This window comes from Crassostrea angulata, chromosome 6 (assembly GCF_025612915.1).
Source record: "Crassostrea angulata isolate pt1a10 chromosome 6, ASM2561291v2, whole genome shotgun sequence".
Classification (NCBI taxonomy): Eukaryota; Metazoa; Mollusca; class Bivalvia; order Ostreida; family Ostreidae; genus Magallana; species Magallana angulata.
In genome coordinates, this window is record NC_069116.1 from 33,981,026 (window position 1) to 33,999,092 (window position 18,067).

General features: G+C 35.4%; 1 protein-coding gene across 2 annotated transcripts; it reads left to right on the forward strand.

Moving 5' to 3' along the window:
* The first annotated feature begins 1,400 nt into the window (after positions 1 to 1,400).
* LOC128187270 (poly(A) polymerase-like) lies at positions 1,401 to 17,331 on the forward strand. Of its 2 annotated transcripts, none has more exons than XM_052857583.1 (5): positions 1,401 to 1,575; positions 1,831 to 1,938; positions 12,126 to 12,251; positions 12,608 to 12,724; positions 15,740 to 17,331. In XM_052857583.1, exons 1-5 carry the CDS (start codon positions 1,566 to 1,568, stop codon positions 16,063 to 16,065), a joined length of 687 nt encoding a protein of 228 aa, XP_052713543.1. In that variant the 5' UTR covers positions 1,401 to 1,565; the 3' UTR covers positions 16,066 to 17,331. The 2 variants fall into 2 exon arrangements, with proteins under 2 accessions (XP_052713543.1, XP_052713544.1); XM_052857584.1 differs by having other exon boundaries at positions 12,159 to 12,251.
* Positions 17,332 to 18,067: the final 736 nt, after the last annotated feature.

Genomic DNA, 18,067 nt, shown 5'->3' on the forward strand with positions numbered 1-18,067 from the left:
CGTTTAATACATAAAAAAACGAACTAAACTTGTTTACATTTCGTCTTAAAATTCTAATGTTTGTATATATCACATATTGTATATATATCTTGTGAGACAAGTTATTGAGCACTAACATTACCTTGAAGTCGTCTATATAGTTTAACTCGTTTAAAAACATGGAAAGCAATCAGATTTCATTGATATTTTTATAAGTTTTAAGCTCACGGCAGTAGCACCCCTTTTCCATTTAGGCAGAGGAAAAACGTTTTGCAGTATAAGACTAATGATCGTTTCAACAAGAAATTAGGGGAGATACTTCTGGAGAGAAAAAAAATGAATACTAGTAACCCCGAGGACAATAATAAAGTGAAAAACTACAAGAATAACTGAAAAAAGTTACACCAACTAAATGCTTTGTTGGTGTTAATTAATGCAAGTGTAACGAAATGTAGCTAACATTGCAGAAAAAATCTTTTTTCCCCATCAATGCTAATCAACTGCATAGCCATTATGAAACACCCAAAGAAAGCTGCTTATTTTCACATCCATCTCTAAATCATGAAATGAATTATCCATAAAAAGTTATTTTTTAAAAAAATACTAAATGGTCAATATCATTCAGAACTTTGCACAGAAGAAATAGCTGATTCTGCATACAGGTGAAGGTTACCACGATAACTTTAACTACTTGAAAGTCGGAGATCAGCCCGCGTGCAAGTCTGTGCATCTAAAACTTTTCCTCTCTGTGTCCGTCCAGTGAGGATTATGGTCAGTAACCACCAGGTTTACAATCACATTTTTCATCCGTGACCACTGAGGTTGAAATGTTCCCCGTAGGAGTCTGGATTTTTGTCTTTATGGTGGTAATTTTTTTCCAACTTATAATTATTGTTTTGAGCAATCCTTACAGCAGATGAGAAAATACGTAAATACGTAGTTGCAACCCGTAAAGGGACGAGGACATCTCTCAGTGTCATTGTGCACTTTCACAAAAGACATCTGGCATTGGAATAAGTTTTAAGCCATAAGGCAATGGGTTATCTAACTATTTTTTCCGTGAAAAGGGTCGGTCACTCTTTAGTTAGAATAAAGAATTGAAAGATTTTTCCTTCGTTCTTGAAGGACAGGAAAATAGAATGTGATAAGTTGAACTCTACTATTGTCTCTGTTCTCTTTGTATTTGGTAAAGGGTCTTTTGGTTATCTCGTCAATAGCAGATTGCATTATGAACTCTTTTCTAGGAAGTTTGGTAGTTTATCCTTAAGAAACACCTCTAAAGGTATGAGGAGGGCGCAGCTAGACGGCTTGAGGTGGATATTAAAATATTGTGGAAACTATTGTCAATGCTTTATGTATTTGATTGTTAGTAAACTATAAATTTAGTGAGTTAAGATATTTTTCACCCTGGCGTCAAAAAACATTGTTTAAAAAAATTTGGTCGTCGGTTCAACGTGTGGAATTTGCCTTCATTACGTTACGGCCTTTTCTAAGCTTTTTAACAAGGTAAGAGCATCATCTTAGCTACTCTCACAATAATCTGAGTTTCTATTATTTCTGTTTCAGCCGAAACAGAATGTTCGCAGATGTTGACAGGTATTTTGAAAACACCTCTTATCTTAAAGATGTTTTGTTTTTGACGCCAAAAACGTATTCGGATAAATGAGCAGCATTAGGAATACCACCATTAAAGCGCAGTATAATTACAGCTGTGTCTGTCAGTAACTTGCGTCTTGTATATGTTGAAACCTTATATTAAAATGTGACAATGGATAACAACATTAGTGTTAGGTTTTTTCTGTATTTTTTCTTTCTTTTTTTTTTTTTGGCCTTTTTTTCAAATTTTAACAGATACAATATCAACAGCGACAACCAGGGAACAGGACTTGACGTCAACTGCATACACGACACCATCAACCAATAAGCAAACAACACGTTCTGAAGCATATACGACAAGCGGTATGATATATATATATAAATATATATATATATATATATATATATATATATATATATATATATATATATATATATATATATATATATATATATATATATATCTTTTTGCAGCTCCACCTCCGCCCCGGCGGAGCTTGAACTCACGACCTCTGGAACCCATATTTTAGCCTAGCAGCTAGCGCTAACCATTCGGTTATCTAGGCAAGTCAAAAATCTTGCTTTGGTTGACGAACGGAACCTAGCACGCTGGTCGCTCACTACACGGTCGTTTGAGATACAGGTGGAATACAGGTAAACGACAATTTGAGAGGATCGGGACGATACACATTGTATAGATATAGACACATAATAAGCACAGACATTGCAATAACTCTCAAATTGACATATACCTGTCTTTTGTCTTGCCTAGATGGCTGAATGGTAAGCGCGGTGGCCGCTCACTGCTAGGAGAATGGGTTTCAGAGGTCCCGAGTTCAAAGTATATATATATATATATATATATATATATATATATATATATATATATATATATATATATATATATATAATAAGCACAAACATTGCAATAACTCTCAAATTGACATATACCTGCCCATATATATATATATATATATATATATATATATATATATATATATATATATATATATATATATATATATATATATATATATATTACAGTCTGAATATTATATTAGGCTTAGTATCATAATGCTACTATCAAAAAATTTCTTGGAAACAAATAAATGTTTTTGGAAGTACTCTAATATTAAAAGTTAAGATTTTATATGTTAGTCTATATAATTTTGCATATTTTCTGTTAGTTTTACCTCATTTATTCATTATAATAACTGTATTGGCCGAATTTAAAAAATATTGAAATATTCTTAAAAACAAGAAAAGACACCATATCTCAAAATTTTGATCATTGACCTCATATAAATTATATGCCAAAAGAATGAGATCAATATAAGTAGTTTAATACTATAAATGTTTTTGTATTATCATCATTCATTTATTTGTAAAATTGGATCAAAAATGGGTAGGAATTTGAAAAGTGATAGAGGAAATTCTGACTGGAATATTTATTAAAATTGTGAACGAAAACTTAATGCTTTGTATGTATTTAATGTCATTGCCATTTGTAAGCCTTCCGTCTTACAGGATCCTATTGAGGGTCAGCTCAAAAGCGTGATCGTATAGTTACAATTACATCAGCTAATAGCAGCTCAAATCAGGAGTCTGCACAATCTCATTTCATATGGGTATATATAAGGTTTTACTTATGATGGACAGTTTTGACTAGTTCGGCCCATATACGACGATCATGAGTGAACATTTAGTGTTCAAAATTAAGATTAATATTTTATTTCTAAATAAAGTAACAAAACCGTCAAAACTGCCAATCAAAGAGTCTGGATGCAGGATGTGGGTCTCCGAGTCCTGGGTCTCGGAGCCCCCCCCCCCCACCTAGTATGAGGCATCACTTACTCACAATACGTTCATTCATACATAGCATAAAAGGTTACAAAGGTTAATATATAGAATACACAATACATGACTCAATATAGAGTACTAGAGCTATCGTTGCAGACACAGAATCGCCAAATATGCCACTTGTTGTTAAACTCTCAATTTGGATATTACTATGCCCGTATTATGCACCTGGTTTCATAACATCATTTAGGAATACTACGCATTGCTACAAGAGTCACAGTGTTCATTCTGTCAATTATCATTAACACCATTCAGTGCGCAGCATCTAGGTACACATAAATATCATAGTGACCATTATGTAATACTAGCAATTCAAGGTCATAGCATGGCTATCTGTTTACATACGTCCCCCAAACAAAAGAAATATCCCGAAGGGAGATTTCTCATGCCTGGCGCCCGGAATAGGAAAGCGTCCTTGATCTACCCTTGATCAGACGAGCTTCCTAGTGACATACCAGTCAGAACATCTATGTTAAGAGATAGTATCAAGTGACATGTTTCCACTCCACCTCCGGCTTGGAACATCATACATCTCCAAAAACAAATCTATAACCAGGATGTATACACGTACATAAACTCATATGGCTTGATTATATCGCATTACAATCATGAAAACAATAATGAATAAAGTATGATAATAATGACCAAGATGAAATAACCATAGTTGAATATAATCGTAATTCATCATCAAAGTAATACTAAGTATGGTTAAGCTTGATGTCACATATATATACAAAGTCAGTGCATGCTTATAAGTTCACAAAAATATCTCGTCCTTCCTAGGGGCGAGGTTAGCGTCATAAGTTCGGGGTTCATCGGTTTCTTCCTGAATTTCTCCAGAGTGAATCAACAAATACAAGATTTACATTAGCACAAGATAACGCACTTTTCTACTTTAACACATTTCACATTTTTTTAATTTTCGCTAAATTTCACAATCCTTTCATAAGGAATACACAATTTCTTCGCGGCTGTAGTTTAATTATTCATCCATCATCGGCACCCGTGGATAGAGGGTCGGCGCGGATGGCGAGGCGACTTCTCGCGGAGCGTCTCCTGCGTTCCTCTGTTGCGTAGACATCGCGGCCTTCTCTTCCAGGTATTTACGTGCCAGCTCTGGGTCCGGTCTATAGTATTTGGTCAATGGATAGTCTTCATTTTCCTCCTCTCCAAGAAATTGTTGTGCTAGTTTAGTCGAAATTGTCCCCGTGCTACTGGTCAATTTGCGAGTTTCGAGTCTTCCGCTCCGTCGGGGTTTCTCTTGGATCCTAGTGTCTTTCGGGATTGGTTCAAGTTCAATAATGTCACTAGAGGTCAATTTCTCTGGATTCACACAACAAAATACAGTGTCTTTGGAAGAACCTTTCTTATCTCCGTCACTACCCCTTTTTCGACAACCTGTCCAGCAACCACCACAGCATATACCACCCCACTTTTTAATAGTTTTGCGTTTCTTAATACAAAGTCCTATCGTTATTGTTACTGCCAAAGTTAAACACAATTAAAACCAGGGGCTTCCCACCCAAGACGAGGATTTCATGGGTTGCAAATTAATAACTGGCAATTCCGCCATAAGTGTATTCATAAGGAAAACTTTTAAATTAATATCTTTTGTCTTAAGACATTAAACCATGAAAACCTGATCAACCTTGTCCCATACTCAAGATGTCGGTCACACTTTTTAATTGTTTTTACCAATAATTTTTAATTCATTACAAGAATCAGTCGTATAGTTTTCTTACTTACTCGCTGTTTCATGTATTTCGAGTATATGTTAAATCTCTTTAAACTCCGCATATACCGTCATATAACCGAGGTGCTGAGTCCGCGTTTACTAGTCGGCGTATCTCAATACATGTTTAATGTCACAGGGGGTCATCCTGTCATGTCTTTTTAAAAGCGTGCAATATATACAAAGCTAAGCTTATTCAAGATTATTTACATCTACATTATACAATAATATAACTTATTTAATTCATTATTTTGGCTAATTCCTTCATAATAGCCAAACAATCTACAGCAAACTTGTGTTTGCTATTTTCCTTACGGGGCTTAGGAATTAGTTTACGCGGTTTAGGGATTGGTTTGAAGCCTAGACCTACTTTAGGGACTATTTCATCTATTTCCATATTTTCATCTAAGGGTACATTAGGGTTATCTAAGGGTATTTCATAGTCTTGACCACTATTTTCACCACATTGATTTGACTCATGAGTCTCATCCGATTCTGAATCTACGGTCGGATCATTCTCGTGTTTATACTGCTGATCATCCATGATCTTCTTAGCTCTTATACGTCTTTGAAGTTCTGCTAGGGGAATATCCTCTTCGTCTGAAGATCCTTCTCTTTCCCATTGTTTGGACTGTATAGCTCTTTCAAGTGGTTCTGGTTGCATGTCTTCATTTTCTGACGACGATTCATCTTCCGGTGGCACCACATAGTTAGTTTTTCTTAGAGTTCTTCCACCATCTTCAGTAGTTTGTGAAAGGGGCCAGTGCGAAATATCTGCCAGTCTTAATTGTCGTGCATGGCATTTGGTGGTTAATCCAGTCAATTGATCTCTCACCACGAAACTAACTGGTCCTTTCTGCTCTATGATTCGATAATACGGTAGCCACTTTTTATCTAACTTATTTTGTCTTCTGTTGTTCTTAAGGTAGACAGGGTCACCTACCTGAAAATTTTCATCTTTGCTTCTCTTATCGGCCTGAGCTTTCTGTTTCTTCTTGGCTTCCTTCATATTACGATGTACTAGCAGGAAAGCTTTATGTTGTTCTTGAAGGGCGATCTTGTGTTGATCTTCTCCCGCATATCTCCTTCGAGGTTTCATTAACGTATCAAGAGGTAATACGACATCTCTGTTGTACATAAGGTAATATGGGGAAAACTTTGACGAATCGTTAGGATGGAAACGAATGGCTGCCAACGTCTGATTAAGATGAATATCCCATGTTTGAGCGTTGTCTGTTGTTTTCTTAGCAATCACGTCATGTAGAGTTCTATGAAATCGTTCTACTTTACCATTACCTTGAGGGCTGTAATAAGATGTTTTGATATGGTTGATATTCAATTCTTTTAAAGTTTCTTCCACTTTCTTATTCACATTTTCTGTTCCGTTGTCTGTGAGGATTTGAAGAGGACAGCCATATCTTGGATATATTTCTTCTAAGATAAGATGTACTATGTTGTCAGCTGACTTATCAGGGACGGGAAAAGCTTCTGGCCAACCAGAGTAAATGTCTATAAAAGAAACTATGTACTTGTTTCCCGACAAGGATGTTGGATATGGTCCTGATAGATCAAGTCCTACTTTAGCCATTGGAAAAGGTGGTATATCTGTCTCTTGAAGTGGAGGCTGATTTTTCTTATTGCTCCTCGTTTGGCATACTACACATCCTTCTATATAAGAGTATAACCTTTTGTACAAATTTGGTATGTAGTACTTTTGTCTGATTACGTCATATGTTTTGTCCACTCCCATATGTCCAAGTCCGTCATGATATTGCTGCACTACTAAAAGTTCTAACTCACGTGGTACATACAGGCGAAGTTTTGGGCCTTCTGAGTCTCCATCTGAAAGATAGTACATTAAACCATCAATTTCCAAAAACTTCTTTTCTTCGGTTGCCGTTGCTGTTCCCTTATTTAACCGATTCTTCAGTTTCTTGATCTGCTCATCGTGTTGTTGACTTTCTTTGATGTTGATTTCTTCTGGCAGATCAATAAAGGGTTTGACCAATTCGTCGTGTTGTTTAACTTCACATCTGGCTAATCTCTTAGGCGAAAAGGCATTGGAGTTAAGTACGTTCACTTCAAAGAAATTGTCCTTAACATCTGGTTCATCATGCTCTGATTGTTCTTCCTCTTCACACTCGAGGTTGACTGTCGGTAATCGGGATAAGAGATCTGCACAGCAGTTAAATCTTCCTCCTATGTACTCTACCTTACAGTTATATCCTGCAATACTTAATGCCCATAGTTGAATTTTCTTATTTTGCATTGGAGATTCTAAGATATACTTGAGCGGCTTATGGTCTGTTCTTATAGTAAACTGAGCACCGTGTAAATAATGGTCTAACTTCTGAAGGGCGTAATGGATTGCAAATGCCTCCTTTTCTATGGTTGACCACTTTTCTTGAGTTTTACTCAGCTTGTGGGATAAGTAATATATTGGCTTATCTTCTCCCTCATCTGTCTTTTGAGTAAGGCACGCTCCAATACAATTGTCGCTGGCATCGGTGTACAGGATGTAAGGCTTATTAGTATCTGGATATGCTAGTAAAGGCACTACCGTTAAACTTTCTTTAATAAAGTCAAACGCTTTTTGACAACATGGTGTCCATTTGAACCTTGCATATTTTCTGGTTAAGTCAATCAATGGTTCTGCAATCTTAGAGAAGTTCGGTATAAATCTCCTGTAATAACTACACATACCTATAAAGCCACGAACTTCTCGGACTGTAGTGGGCGCTGGTAACTTTCTTATAGCTTCGACTTTCTTTGGATCAGGTGTAACGCCATGTTCATCAATGATGAAACCAAGATATTCTGTCTGTTCCTTGAAGAAACTACATTTCTTTAGCTTCATTTTAAGTCCATGCTTCCTTAGGCGGTTGAAAACGTCTTGAATATGACGGAGATGATCTTCCAGTGTCTCTGAGAATATAAGAATGTCATCCAGGTATGCGATAGCAAACTCCTCTTGTCCTTGAAGAACTATGTTCATCAGCTCCTGAAAAACTGCTGGTGCATTACTCAACCCAAATGGCATACGGTTGAATTGAAATAGTCCTTTGTGACATGCAAAGGCCGTTTTTTCTTTACTTGAATCTTCTAATTTCACTTGCCAATATCCACTCTTTAAGTCTAGTGCAGTGAAATATTTTGCCTTACCTAGTAAACATAGGATGTCATCAATCAACGGTAGCGGGAATGATACGGGTTTCACTATCTTATTCAAGCTTCTAAAGTCAACGCACATCCGGTCTGATCCGTCCTTTTTCTTCACCACTACTAAGGGAAATGACCAAGGTGATTGTGATCTCTCAATAATCTTTGCATCCATCATTTCCAGTATGGCGTTGTCAATTATCTGTCTTTTATTTAAGGGTACACGGTAGGGTCTGTTCTTAATTGGGTGGTGATCTCCAGTTTCTATCTTCATTTTAACAGTATCAGTCACTCCAAGATCACTGTCTTTCTTTGCAAATAAATCATTGTTTTTGCTCACAAGTCTTATGATTGAGTGTTCAAATCTCTTAGGTACATCAATTTCTTCTTTTGTGTCTTGAGTAGTCTGTATTTCTGAGATTTCCTTCTGTTTTAATGCGGTAATTCGTCCTACTATGTAGCCTCTTGGAATTTTATAATTTTTGTTAGTTTGGTTAACGAAGATCATTGGAACTTTCTTATCTTTCCGAACTATATAAACGGCGTCTTTTAAATATAGTCCTGGGTCTTCCATAATGCAGTTATTGTCTATGCTGTTCACTTCAACCAAGTCATTTTTTTCCAGAGGAAAATTGTTATTTATTTTTCCATAGAATACAGTCACCGTGTTTGGTCTCATAATAAGTTTCTTAGGAGTTCTTACAATAGTTGAGATGTGTAAATCTTCTTTAAGTTCCGCGTATACTTTGCCATCGATACGCATGAGTCCAAGATCAAAGTATAAACGAACATTGTTTTTCTTGAGCCAATCACGACCGAGAATCATGTTTCGGTTGAGTCCCTTTGTCACATAAAGTTTGTGGTCTAAAGTTAACCCTGAAATCTTAAAGGAAATATTTACATACCCTATCGCAATTAAAGAATTGCCATTTGCTGCTTGTAAAGAGGGGATATCATTATTAAACAACTTGGGGCGGGGAAATAGATTATCATACATTTTCTTACTAATTAGAGATACGGCTGCACCTGTATCTACCAAAGCTCTAAATTTATTTTTACCTACTTTTAATAAACAGCTACTGGGGTTGTTAGTAAAATTAATTTCATATGTAGGTCTTTGTTTAAAGTTCTTTCTTCGGGCTTCAACGAAGGAAGAACGTCTTAGTTTTCCTGTTTTTGTTTGTCAAAATAAGAGCGCGATTTGAAATTTTGAGACGATCCCCTATTTACTTGGTCGCTAGATTTATATGTTCGGCCTTGACGATTTGATGGTCTGCCCCGATTTTGCTGCGCTCTTTGATACATATGCGAGCCCCAACAATCTGCACGCACATGACCTACTTTACCACAATTCCAACATTCCACAGGTGAACGGGGTTTCTGCTCTATATTATGGACGGGTTTGTTTTGATTGGGTCGTTTATTTATTTGAGGACGGGACCTGACTTGGGGTTTATTTTGAGTACAAAATCGAGCCCTATGACCCGTCTGTTTACATTTAAAACACCTACTATTACGCGCATGGTCAATTTCCATTGGTTCTACATGCCTTGTTTCTACTGCGGTAAGATTATCTGCTCTATCCTTTAATAAGGGAAGAGTAGTATCAAAATTTGAAAGAGTTCGCTTGTTGTCATTACTTTGTACAATTTCTGTCATATTTGACCCTCTTATCGCTAGCCTCTGTCTCAGATTTTGTTCTCGCATTGCTATTTGAATTGCGGATTCTAAGTCTTTCGGGTTTTCTCGCAAAATTCTCATTCTGAGATAGTCGAATGTCAATCCGTCACAAAAGATATCTACTAACTGTTGTTGTATCAAAGGATCTTTTAGTCTGTCATTACTGTAGGCGTCTTCCGCGATTTGCAATAGTCTCTCGGCGAACAACTGAACACTTTCATTTGAATTTTGTCGAGTCTTACGCATTACTGCTAACGCGTGTTGGGGATCTGTTATTTCTGCAAATCTTTTTTTAAGGGATTCCTTAAGATCGTTCCAAGATGGGATTTCTTCAGACGCATTTGTTTCATCTAAATACTTTTTAATATAATCCCCAACTGAACCCTTACTCGTTATGTATGCAAGCATGGGGATCTCATGACCTTGTTTCCCAGACATAACACTGTACTTTTCAACTTCCTTTATCCACTGTTTAAATTTTTGAGCATCTCCCTCAAAAGGAGTTATCACAGAAGATAGGGGCACTGAGAGTGCGGCTGTTATAGCTTTTACTTGACCAATAAAAAAATCTTTTTCATCATCCTGATCTGGGACTCGGTGTCGAGTTTCACGAGTTTCATACGGCCTAGCATCATGATATGTTTCAAAAGTATTTTGTTTAATCTGCTCTTTTTCTGGGGACTTTTGATCTGTTTCTTTCCCTTTATTTTCTTTGTTCTGACCCAACCCTGCGAATTGTTTTTCTAATTGCTTCATTTGATTTTTAAATTCTTTTTTATCAAACCCATCACCTGTCGCCATATTGGTTGCTTAGACAAAGTTGTTTACTTCGAGATAGCTATAAGAGACATATAGAAATGGTTCTTACCTTATTCTGTTTAGAACTTCGCTAAGTCCTGGTCACTGGCACCAAGAAAGTTCATGTAAGCCTTCCGTCTTACAGGATCCTATTGAGGGTCAGCTCAAACTTATAGATGACAAAGTCCAGTATTTCTTTCTCTTCGGTTTTATTAAGCGTGATCGTATAGTTACAATTACATCAGCTAATAGCAGCTCAAATCAGGAGTCTGCACAATCTCATTTCATATGGGTATATATAAGGTTTTACTTATGATGGACAGTTTTGACTAGTTCGGCCCATATACGACGATCATGAGTGAACATTTAGTGTTCAAAATTAAGATTAATATTTTATTTCTAAATAAAGTAACAAAACCGTCAAAACTGCCAATCAAAGAGTCTGGATGCAGGATGTGGGTCTCCGAGTCCTGGGTCTCGGAGCCCCCCCCCCCCCCCCCCACCTAGTATGAGGCATCACTTACTCACAATACGTTCATTCATACATAGCATAAAAGGTTACAAAGGTTAATATATAGAATACACAATACATGACTCAATATAGAGTACTAGAGCTATCGTTGCAGACACAGAATCGCCAAATATGCCACTTGTTGTTAAACTCTCAATTTGGATATTACTATGCCCGTATTATGCACCTGGTTTCATAACATCATTTAGGAATACTACGCATTGCTACAAGAGTCACAGAGTTCATTCTGTCAATTATCATTAACACCATTCAGTGCGCAGCATCTAGGTACACATAAATATCATAGTGACCATTATGTAATACTAGCAATTCAAGGTCATAGCATGGCTATCTGTTTACACATTCATAAATTGTATATCATTTTCAAAAGTGTTGAGCAATTTGTATTATTTTCATAATTAAGAAAATCTCAATCATAATGTAAAATTTTCAGGGATTTTCCTTTAATTTTCCAAAAATATACAATGGCCATTGACTCAAAAAGTAGGTCATTGACCTACTTTTTTAAAAATGAAAATTATCACTACAATAAAAGGTCTATAACACACAATAGTTGGGTTTTCATTATCATCAGTGGAATTTTTTTTCGTTCTGAGTAAACGTCATCCTTAAAGGTAAACAACAAAATCGGGACAGGACAATAATAATTATTTGGCGAAAAGTTAATCCGTTTTCTACATGTATAACGGGCAAAACGTTGTTAAGTCGTTTATTATAATATCTATTCATTATATAATATAACATTGTATATAAAAAATAACAAACACTGTACCAGTTTGACTTTGTTAGTTACTAGTATTCAAACAACTATAATATCAACAGCGACAACCGGGGGACAGGACATGACGTCAACTGCATACACAACAACATCAACCAATGAACAAACAACACGTTCTGAGGCATCTCTGACAGACGGTATGATTTGTATTATATTTCAGAACCTGGTTTTTTCTTTTATCAAGATTTTTAAATGGTAAGTATTTAATAAGAGCCAACCAATTTGTTTTCTAACTAGATGAATAGATAGATAGATAGATAGATAGATAGATTTAGCATTATGCTACTTAAAATGGTTTGTATCTTTAGAAACAAGCTGTATGTAGATTCTTTTCAGGCTTAAAAAATTCTACCGACTTTTTAAGATTATAGATTTTTATGCTCAAAGTGTTATTAATTAATAATTGAAATAAATATTATCATATAAAGATGATATTTTTGGGCGACAATGGATGGTAACATCAATGGTTTTTTTCTTTCTTTTACTTTGTTAGTTAGTCAAACAACTACAATATCTGCGACAACCGGGGGACAGGACATGACGTCAACCGCATACACGACAACGTCAATTAACGAGCAAACAATACGTTCTGAAGCATATACGACCAGCGGTATGATTTGTTTAGTATTAAGGAACCTGTGAATAGTTTTCTTATCATATAAATTAAATGTTACATTAAGCTAATCCAGGGTATTTAAAAGTTTTTAAGAATCGTCTTAAATTATGTTATTATACATATACCTGTATAAAGCACTATTTTAAAAAAATCAACAACACTAAGCATCCTAAAAGTGTGCGTTATATCTATATATATTTACATTTTCCAGTGTCTTTGCCTGTGATAACACTACGTATCGATTTTGTACTATATAACCCATAATACAAATGACGCCAAATCGAGGCGCCAGCGGGGTTTGTTTAGTTATTTTTAAATATATAATCGTACGATGGCTTAATATTATATAAATATAAGTAATAAGGAATCATTCTTTGAATATTATGAGATGATAATTTCGGTCGGGGTGTGATCAAATCTATCATAAAGCCCTTCGGGCTTTATTGGATTTGATCACACCCCGACCGAAATTATCACCTCATAATACTCAAAAAATGATTCCTTATTCCTTATATAAATACTAAGCCAGCAAATTGAATATTAGAAAAAAATAATCAAACGTGACCAGACTACGCTCAGATCACAAAAAAATTCGTCCCATAAACTCGCAACGAAGGAGCCGTAATGCAATAATTCAATAATTGAATTTGCTTGCCATTTTGCCGGAAATGGCACTCGGAATGTAGTAAGATGGGGCTTTGAAAGAGAACTATGTACGTATTTTAGACCAATCATCTGAAAACTTTGACAAGATACATTGCGAAACTTTTTTATTATTTACTACGAAGCGAGCATAAGTGACGGCCTCGCGCTGTATCGTTAAATCGGGACCACAGGATATCTGTAATTTTAACGATAAAACATTCTATCTAATTGAATATATAAATCATTCGAAATGGCCAACGACACGAACAGTTAAGATTGTCAGTTTCGATTCTTTGTGTCGTTTGCAATTTCTAGTAAATACCTTTTACATAACAACCGTAAACAAGTGTGGACAACTAAGTCGGGAGGGGGTAAACGGACAATTTTTATATGTGGTCCATTTAAAGTTTTTTTTTAGCTTACCTGAGCTGAAAACCCAAGTGAGCTATTCTGATCACATTTTGTCTGACGTCCGTCTGTCTGTAAACTTTTCACATTTTCAACATCTTCTCAAGAACTTGGGTGAGAACCTAGTAAGTTGCAAGAACTTGTGTTCGAACCCTTTGTATATTATATATACAATAAAATATGTTCAAACCAAGAACTACTGGGCCTATTTCAGCTACACTCGGCACAAAGCATCCTTAGGCTAAGGGGATTCAAAGTTGTGAAAATTATAGATCATGCCCTTTTGCAGAGGGAGGTTATTTGAAATTATTAAAAAATTTCGAGAAATTTTCAAAAATCTTCTTCTTATGAACCATTAGGCAAGGAGAGCTGAAACTTTTGTTGAAGTATCCTTAGGTAGTGTAAATTCACTTGTGAAAATCATACCCCTCGGGGGTAGGGTGGGGTCACTTTGGGGGGTCGACTTTTTACATAGGAATATATAGAGTAAATCTTTAAAAATCTTCTTTTCAGAAAGTAATCAGCCAGGAAAGCTGAAACTTGTGTGGAAGCATCCTCGGGTAGTGTAGATTCAAAGTTGTGAAAATCATGACTCTTGGGGTTGGGTAGGGCCACAATGGGGGACGAATTTTTACGTAGGAATATATAGAGAAAATCTTTAGATATCATTAGCCAGGAAAACTGAAACTTGTATGGGAGCATCCTCAGGTAGTGTATATTTAAAGTTGTGAAAATCATGACCCTCACGGGTTCGGTGGGCCCACAATTTGGGGGGGGGGGGGGGGTCGACTTTTTACATGGGAATATATTAAGTAAATCTTTAAGAATCTTCTTCTCAAGAACCAGGGCAGGAAAACTGTAATTTATTTGGAAGCATTGTCAGGTAGTGGGATTTCAAGTTTATTCAAATCATGATTCCCGGGGGGTAGGATGGGGTCACAAGGGGGGGGGGGCAAATTTTTACATAGGAACATATAGAAAAATATCTTTAAATCTTTTTCTTTAAAAACATTTGCCAATAAAAAATCGAACTTTAGTGAAAGCAACTTCAGATAGTGTAGATTCAAATTTGTTCCAATCACAATCTTTAGGAGTATGGTGGGGCCACATTGGGGATTCAGTTGTACAAAGGAAAACATTTTAAATGTTCACAAAAACTGAAATGTTATTATATATGCTTTTACTTATATACAAACATTTTTATGTATTGCTGATTCTTTAAAATTGTTTAAACTTCGGTCCCTGGACGATTATTGGGCCTCACAAGGGGTTCAGAGTTTGATGTAGGTTTATATCCTGTATATAAACATTTGTTAAGGGTCTTTTAGAGAATGTGATATAACTATAAAATCATCCAGTTAGAAAAGGGACTTTATTATAAATATAAGAATATCCAGGGGAAACAGATTTTTTGTATAGGATCTACATGTATTATACCAGATTGTCCAGATATTTTGTATTATGACTCCATTAAGCTGATTTTATCATGCCTATTGTTGCTTAGGTGAGCGATGTGGCCCGTGGGCCTCTTGTTTAATGCAAATATTCCAGTTTTAATAATGGACAATTTTATTCAGCTTAATATACATTGCACACACAAGATATCAAACACCATTTCATATATGTATAGCAGTGTTAGGGTTGTTTCATACAAGTCAATGGCGTAGTTTCAAGTCAATGGCGAAGTTTCAAAAAATTAAAATGTCATAAGACAATTTAAAATTGTAGCCAATATGCCAACATGAATTCTTACTTGTATGAAACATTATCCTTTTGGGGAAATAATGATTGAATTTCCCATATAACTGTATTAATGTTACAATGTTCTAGTATTTGCGCATTCCATTAAGACTGAAGTAGAGATACTGTTTGTGTAAAGAATTCATGATTTATATTAATTTTTCAAAACTTCCGATAATATCATACTTTTACAATGTATATTTTGCACTTTTTCAGCTATGTGTCCTTGTCAATGTGAATACTTTGATAAGATAGTGTACTGGGCCCAGGAGAATAACCAGCTAAAACAGTATGAAGAACTGACCAAGAAACTGGCTGAAATCAAAGATATCCTGAAAATGGAAACCAAAAACCTAAGCTCCTTTGTTAATAAGAAGATAAGCGCTGCTGATGATCGTCCGTCTGCGGTTGCCACCGGGTACTTGGGGGCTGTCATCATAATCATTGTGCTGACTGGCATAGTCTTGCTTGATCTTCCTGTGATTATTCAGCATGCAAGGTTGTTATTTTGGGACATCCAAAGACTGTGCGCTAGAGGATAATAATTAAGTTTCTACGTTGATGAATGGAGCACTAAAACAACATATCATTTAAAAGTCACAATTTTTCTAACGAATAATAGTTTACATTGCTTAGCTCTCTACAAGTGCGTTCAATAACTCATAGAGGCAAAGGCTATTGGGTTTTTTCTTAAGGTTATATTATTATTTACTCAAAAAATGTTTTGGCTATAACAAAACTTTTAAATATTCTGTATCGCATTTTGTGACAAGTTGAAGAGTTAACTCGTAATAAAATTACGACGTCAACGTTTAAAGCGGCGCAGCAGTATCTGATCAAATTTTGTAAAGACCTTTGCAAAATCCTAATGGGCTTTTCTAGTAAATAAAATTAACAAAATTGATTCGAAATGCGTTTGGTGAATAAGTAGTTTAACAACATTGAAAATATTGAGACGAGTATGATGAGAATAGGTGGAAAAAAGAAAAACCGGGCGACCAATATAAATGGACGTAAAAATGTTGAACGACACATTGCGGTAAGACGGACATTAGACAACAAGTCATACAGGGCAGTTTTTGAGTCGTAAGATCGGTAAGACTTATGAAATATTAAAAAGAAATTCGAATGTATGTTGAATGTGCACTCATGGTACACATTCAAAGAAAACATTTTTCTTCCGTTTCCAACAGAAGACCTTCTTGTTTTTGCTTTTGTTTCTTTTTTCCTACTACTCTTTTTTCTGTCACGTTTTCTCAAAAACGCTTCAGCCATTCGACGAAACTTTCATATCTTACTCTAGACAAAATATTTTATTTATTATTTTTCAATAGTTGATCGAGACGCTTTTATGACTGCAGAATGTTTAAAAATCGATCTACGGAAGCCTCTTGTTGCTATTATTTTTTTAAATGAGATGTTTTTTACTTTGTTTTTTTTTTCTTATGCAAAACTGTGATTAATGTGATTTGATATAAATTGTAGTAAGGCTAAAGTAAATAAAACAAATTACAGAAAAGGAGCAATAATTAGCTTAAGTTTCATATAGAATAGTACGACTTAATAATTCTTTTAATTACTTGATACTCAAATAACAAGTATAATGCTTTTTGCGTATTTTTGCAATTTTCCAACTTAAGACATATATAGCTTACAGTAGCACGATAAACAAGTGCTACATGTATAGTGTATATCGTTTAACATTGAAAATCTCAAGATTATTCGTTTGCTACATGTAGATCTTAAATAAAATTTATTAGCTGATATCACGGTATACTGTTTTTGAGAAGGTACACTTTTAATATGAAATGTTGTAAGTAACTATGCGTTTCTGCTGAGTTATTATAAACAAATCCTGTTCGCTTTGAATATGCGACGCTTTGAAGCTTTGTGAACAGAGAGAGAGAGAGAGAGAGAGAGAGAGAGAGAGAGAGAGAGAGAGAGAGAGAGAGAGAGTCCTAAGTCTTGTTAAAATTATTTCAATGGATGAAAATTTGCAAGTAAAATATAAATTGTTGGTATTTTGCATGCACTTTGAAACAAATGGATTTCCAAATACATATTGAATAAGTCCCAAAAAGAAAACAATTGTTGTGTTTATTACGCATTGAATACAGAATAATCATGTTGGTATTTGAAATAATCTAGAACAAAGTATACTAAAAACCAACTTTTATTCGCCTGCGAGAAATTTTTGCAAGGTTCACGAGATCCTCCTCGTCGCATATTTCTTGCTGCGACCAGTCCTCTTTTGTATAGCTGTAATAACAACACGATTGTACATAAGGCGTGATCGCGAAAATAAGTCGCCGTGTTCCAGTTTATTTCAGGTTAATCGCGAAATAAAGTCGTCGCGAATAAAAGTTGGTTTACAGGATTTAATCGGTGTGTAATATTTCTGTGTTATGTTTAATTCATTTAATGTTCAATCAACATCTTAGATCCTCTGTTTTGGTTATCTTTCTGAAAGCTGTATTTTTTATTTGCTTGTCGAAGATTAACAGACAGTCGAGCGTCTGGTTTAGTGCTTGGATCCATACGATT

What these genes read in the sequence shown, in the direction of transcription:
- LOC128187270 (XM_052857583.1), top strand. An exon ending in TGAGGCATCTCTGACAGACG is followed by an intron (nt 12,252 to 12,607) that starts GTATGATTTGTA and finishes TTACTTTGTTAG; the next exon opens with TTAGTCAAACAACTACAATA. An exon ending in TGAAGCATATACGACCAGCG is followed by an intron (nt 12,725 to 15,739) that starts GTATGATTTGTT and finishes GCACTTTTTCAG; the next exon opens with CTATGTGTCCTTGTCAATGT.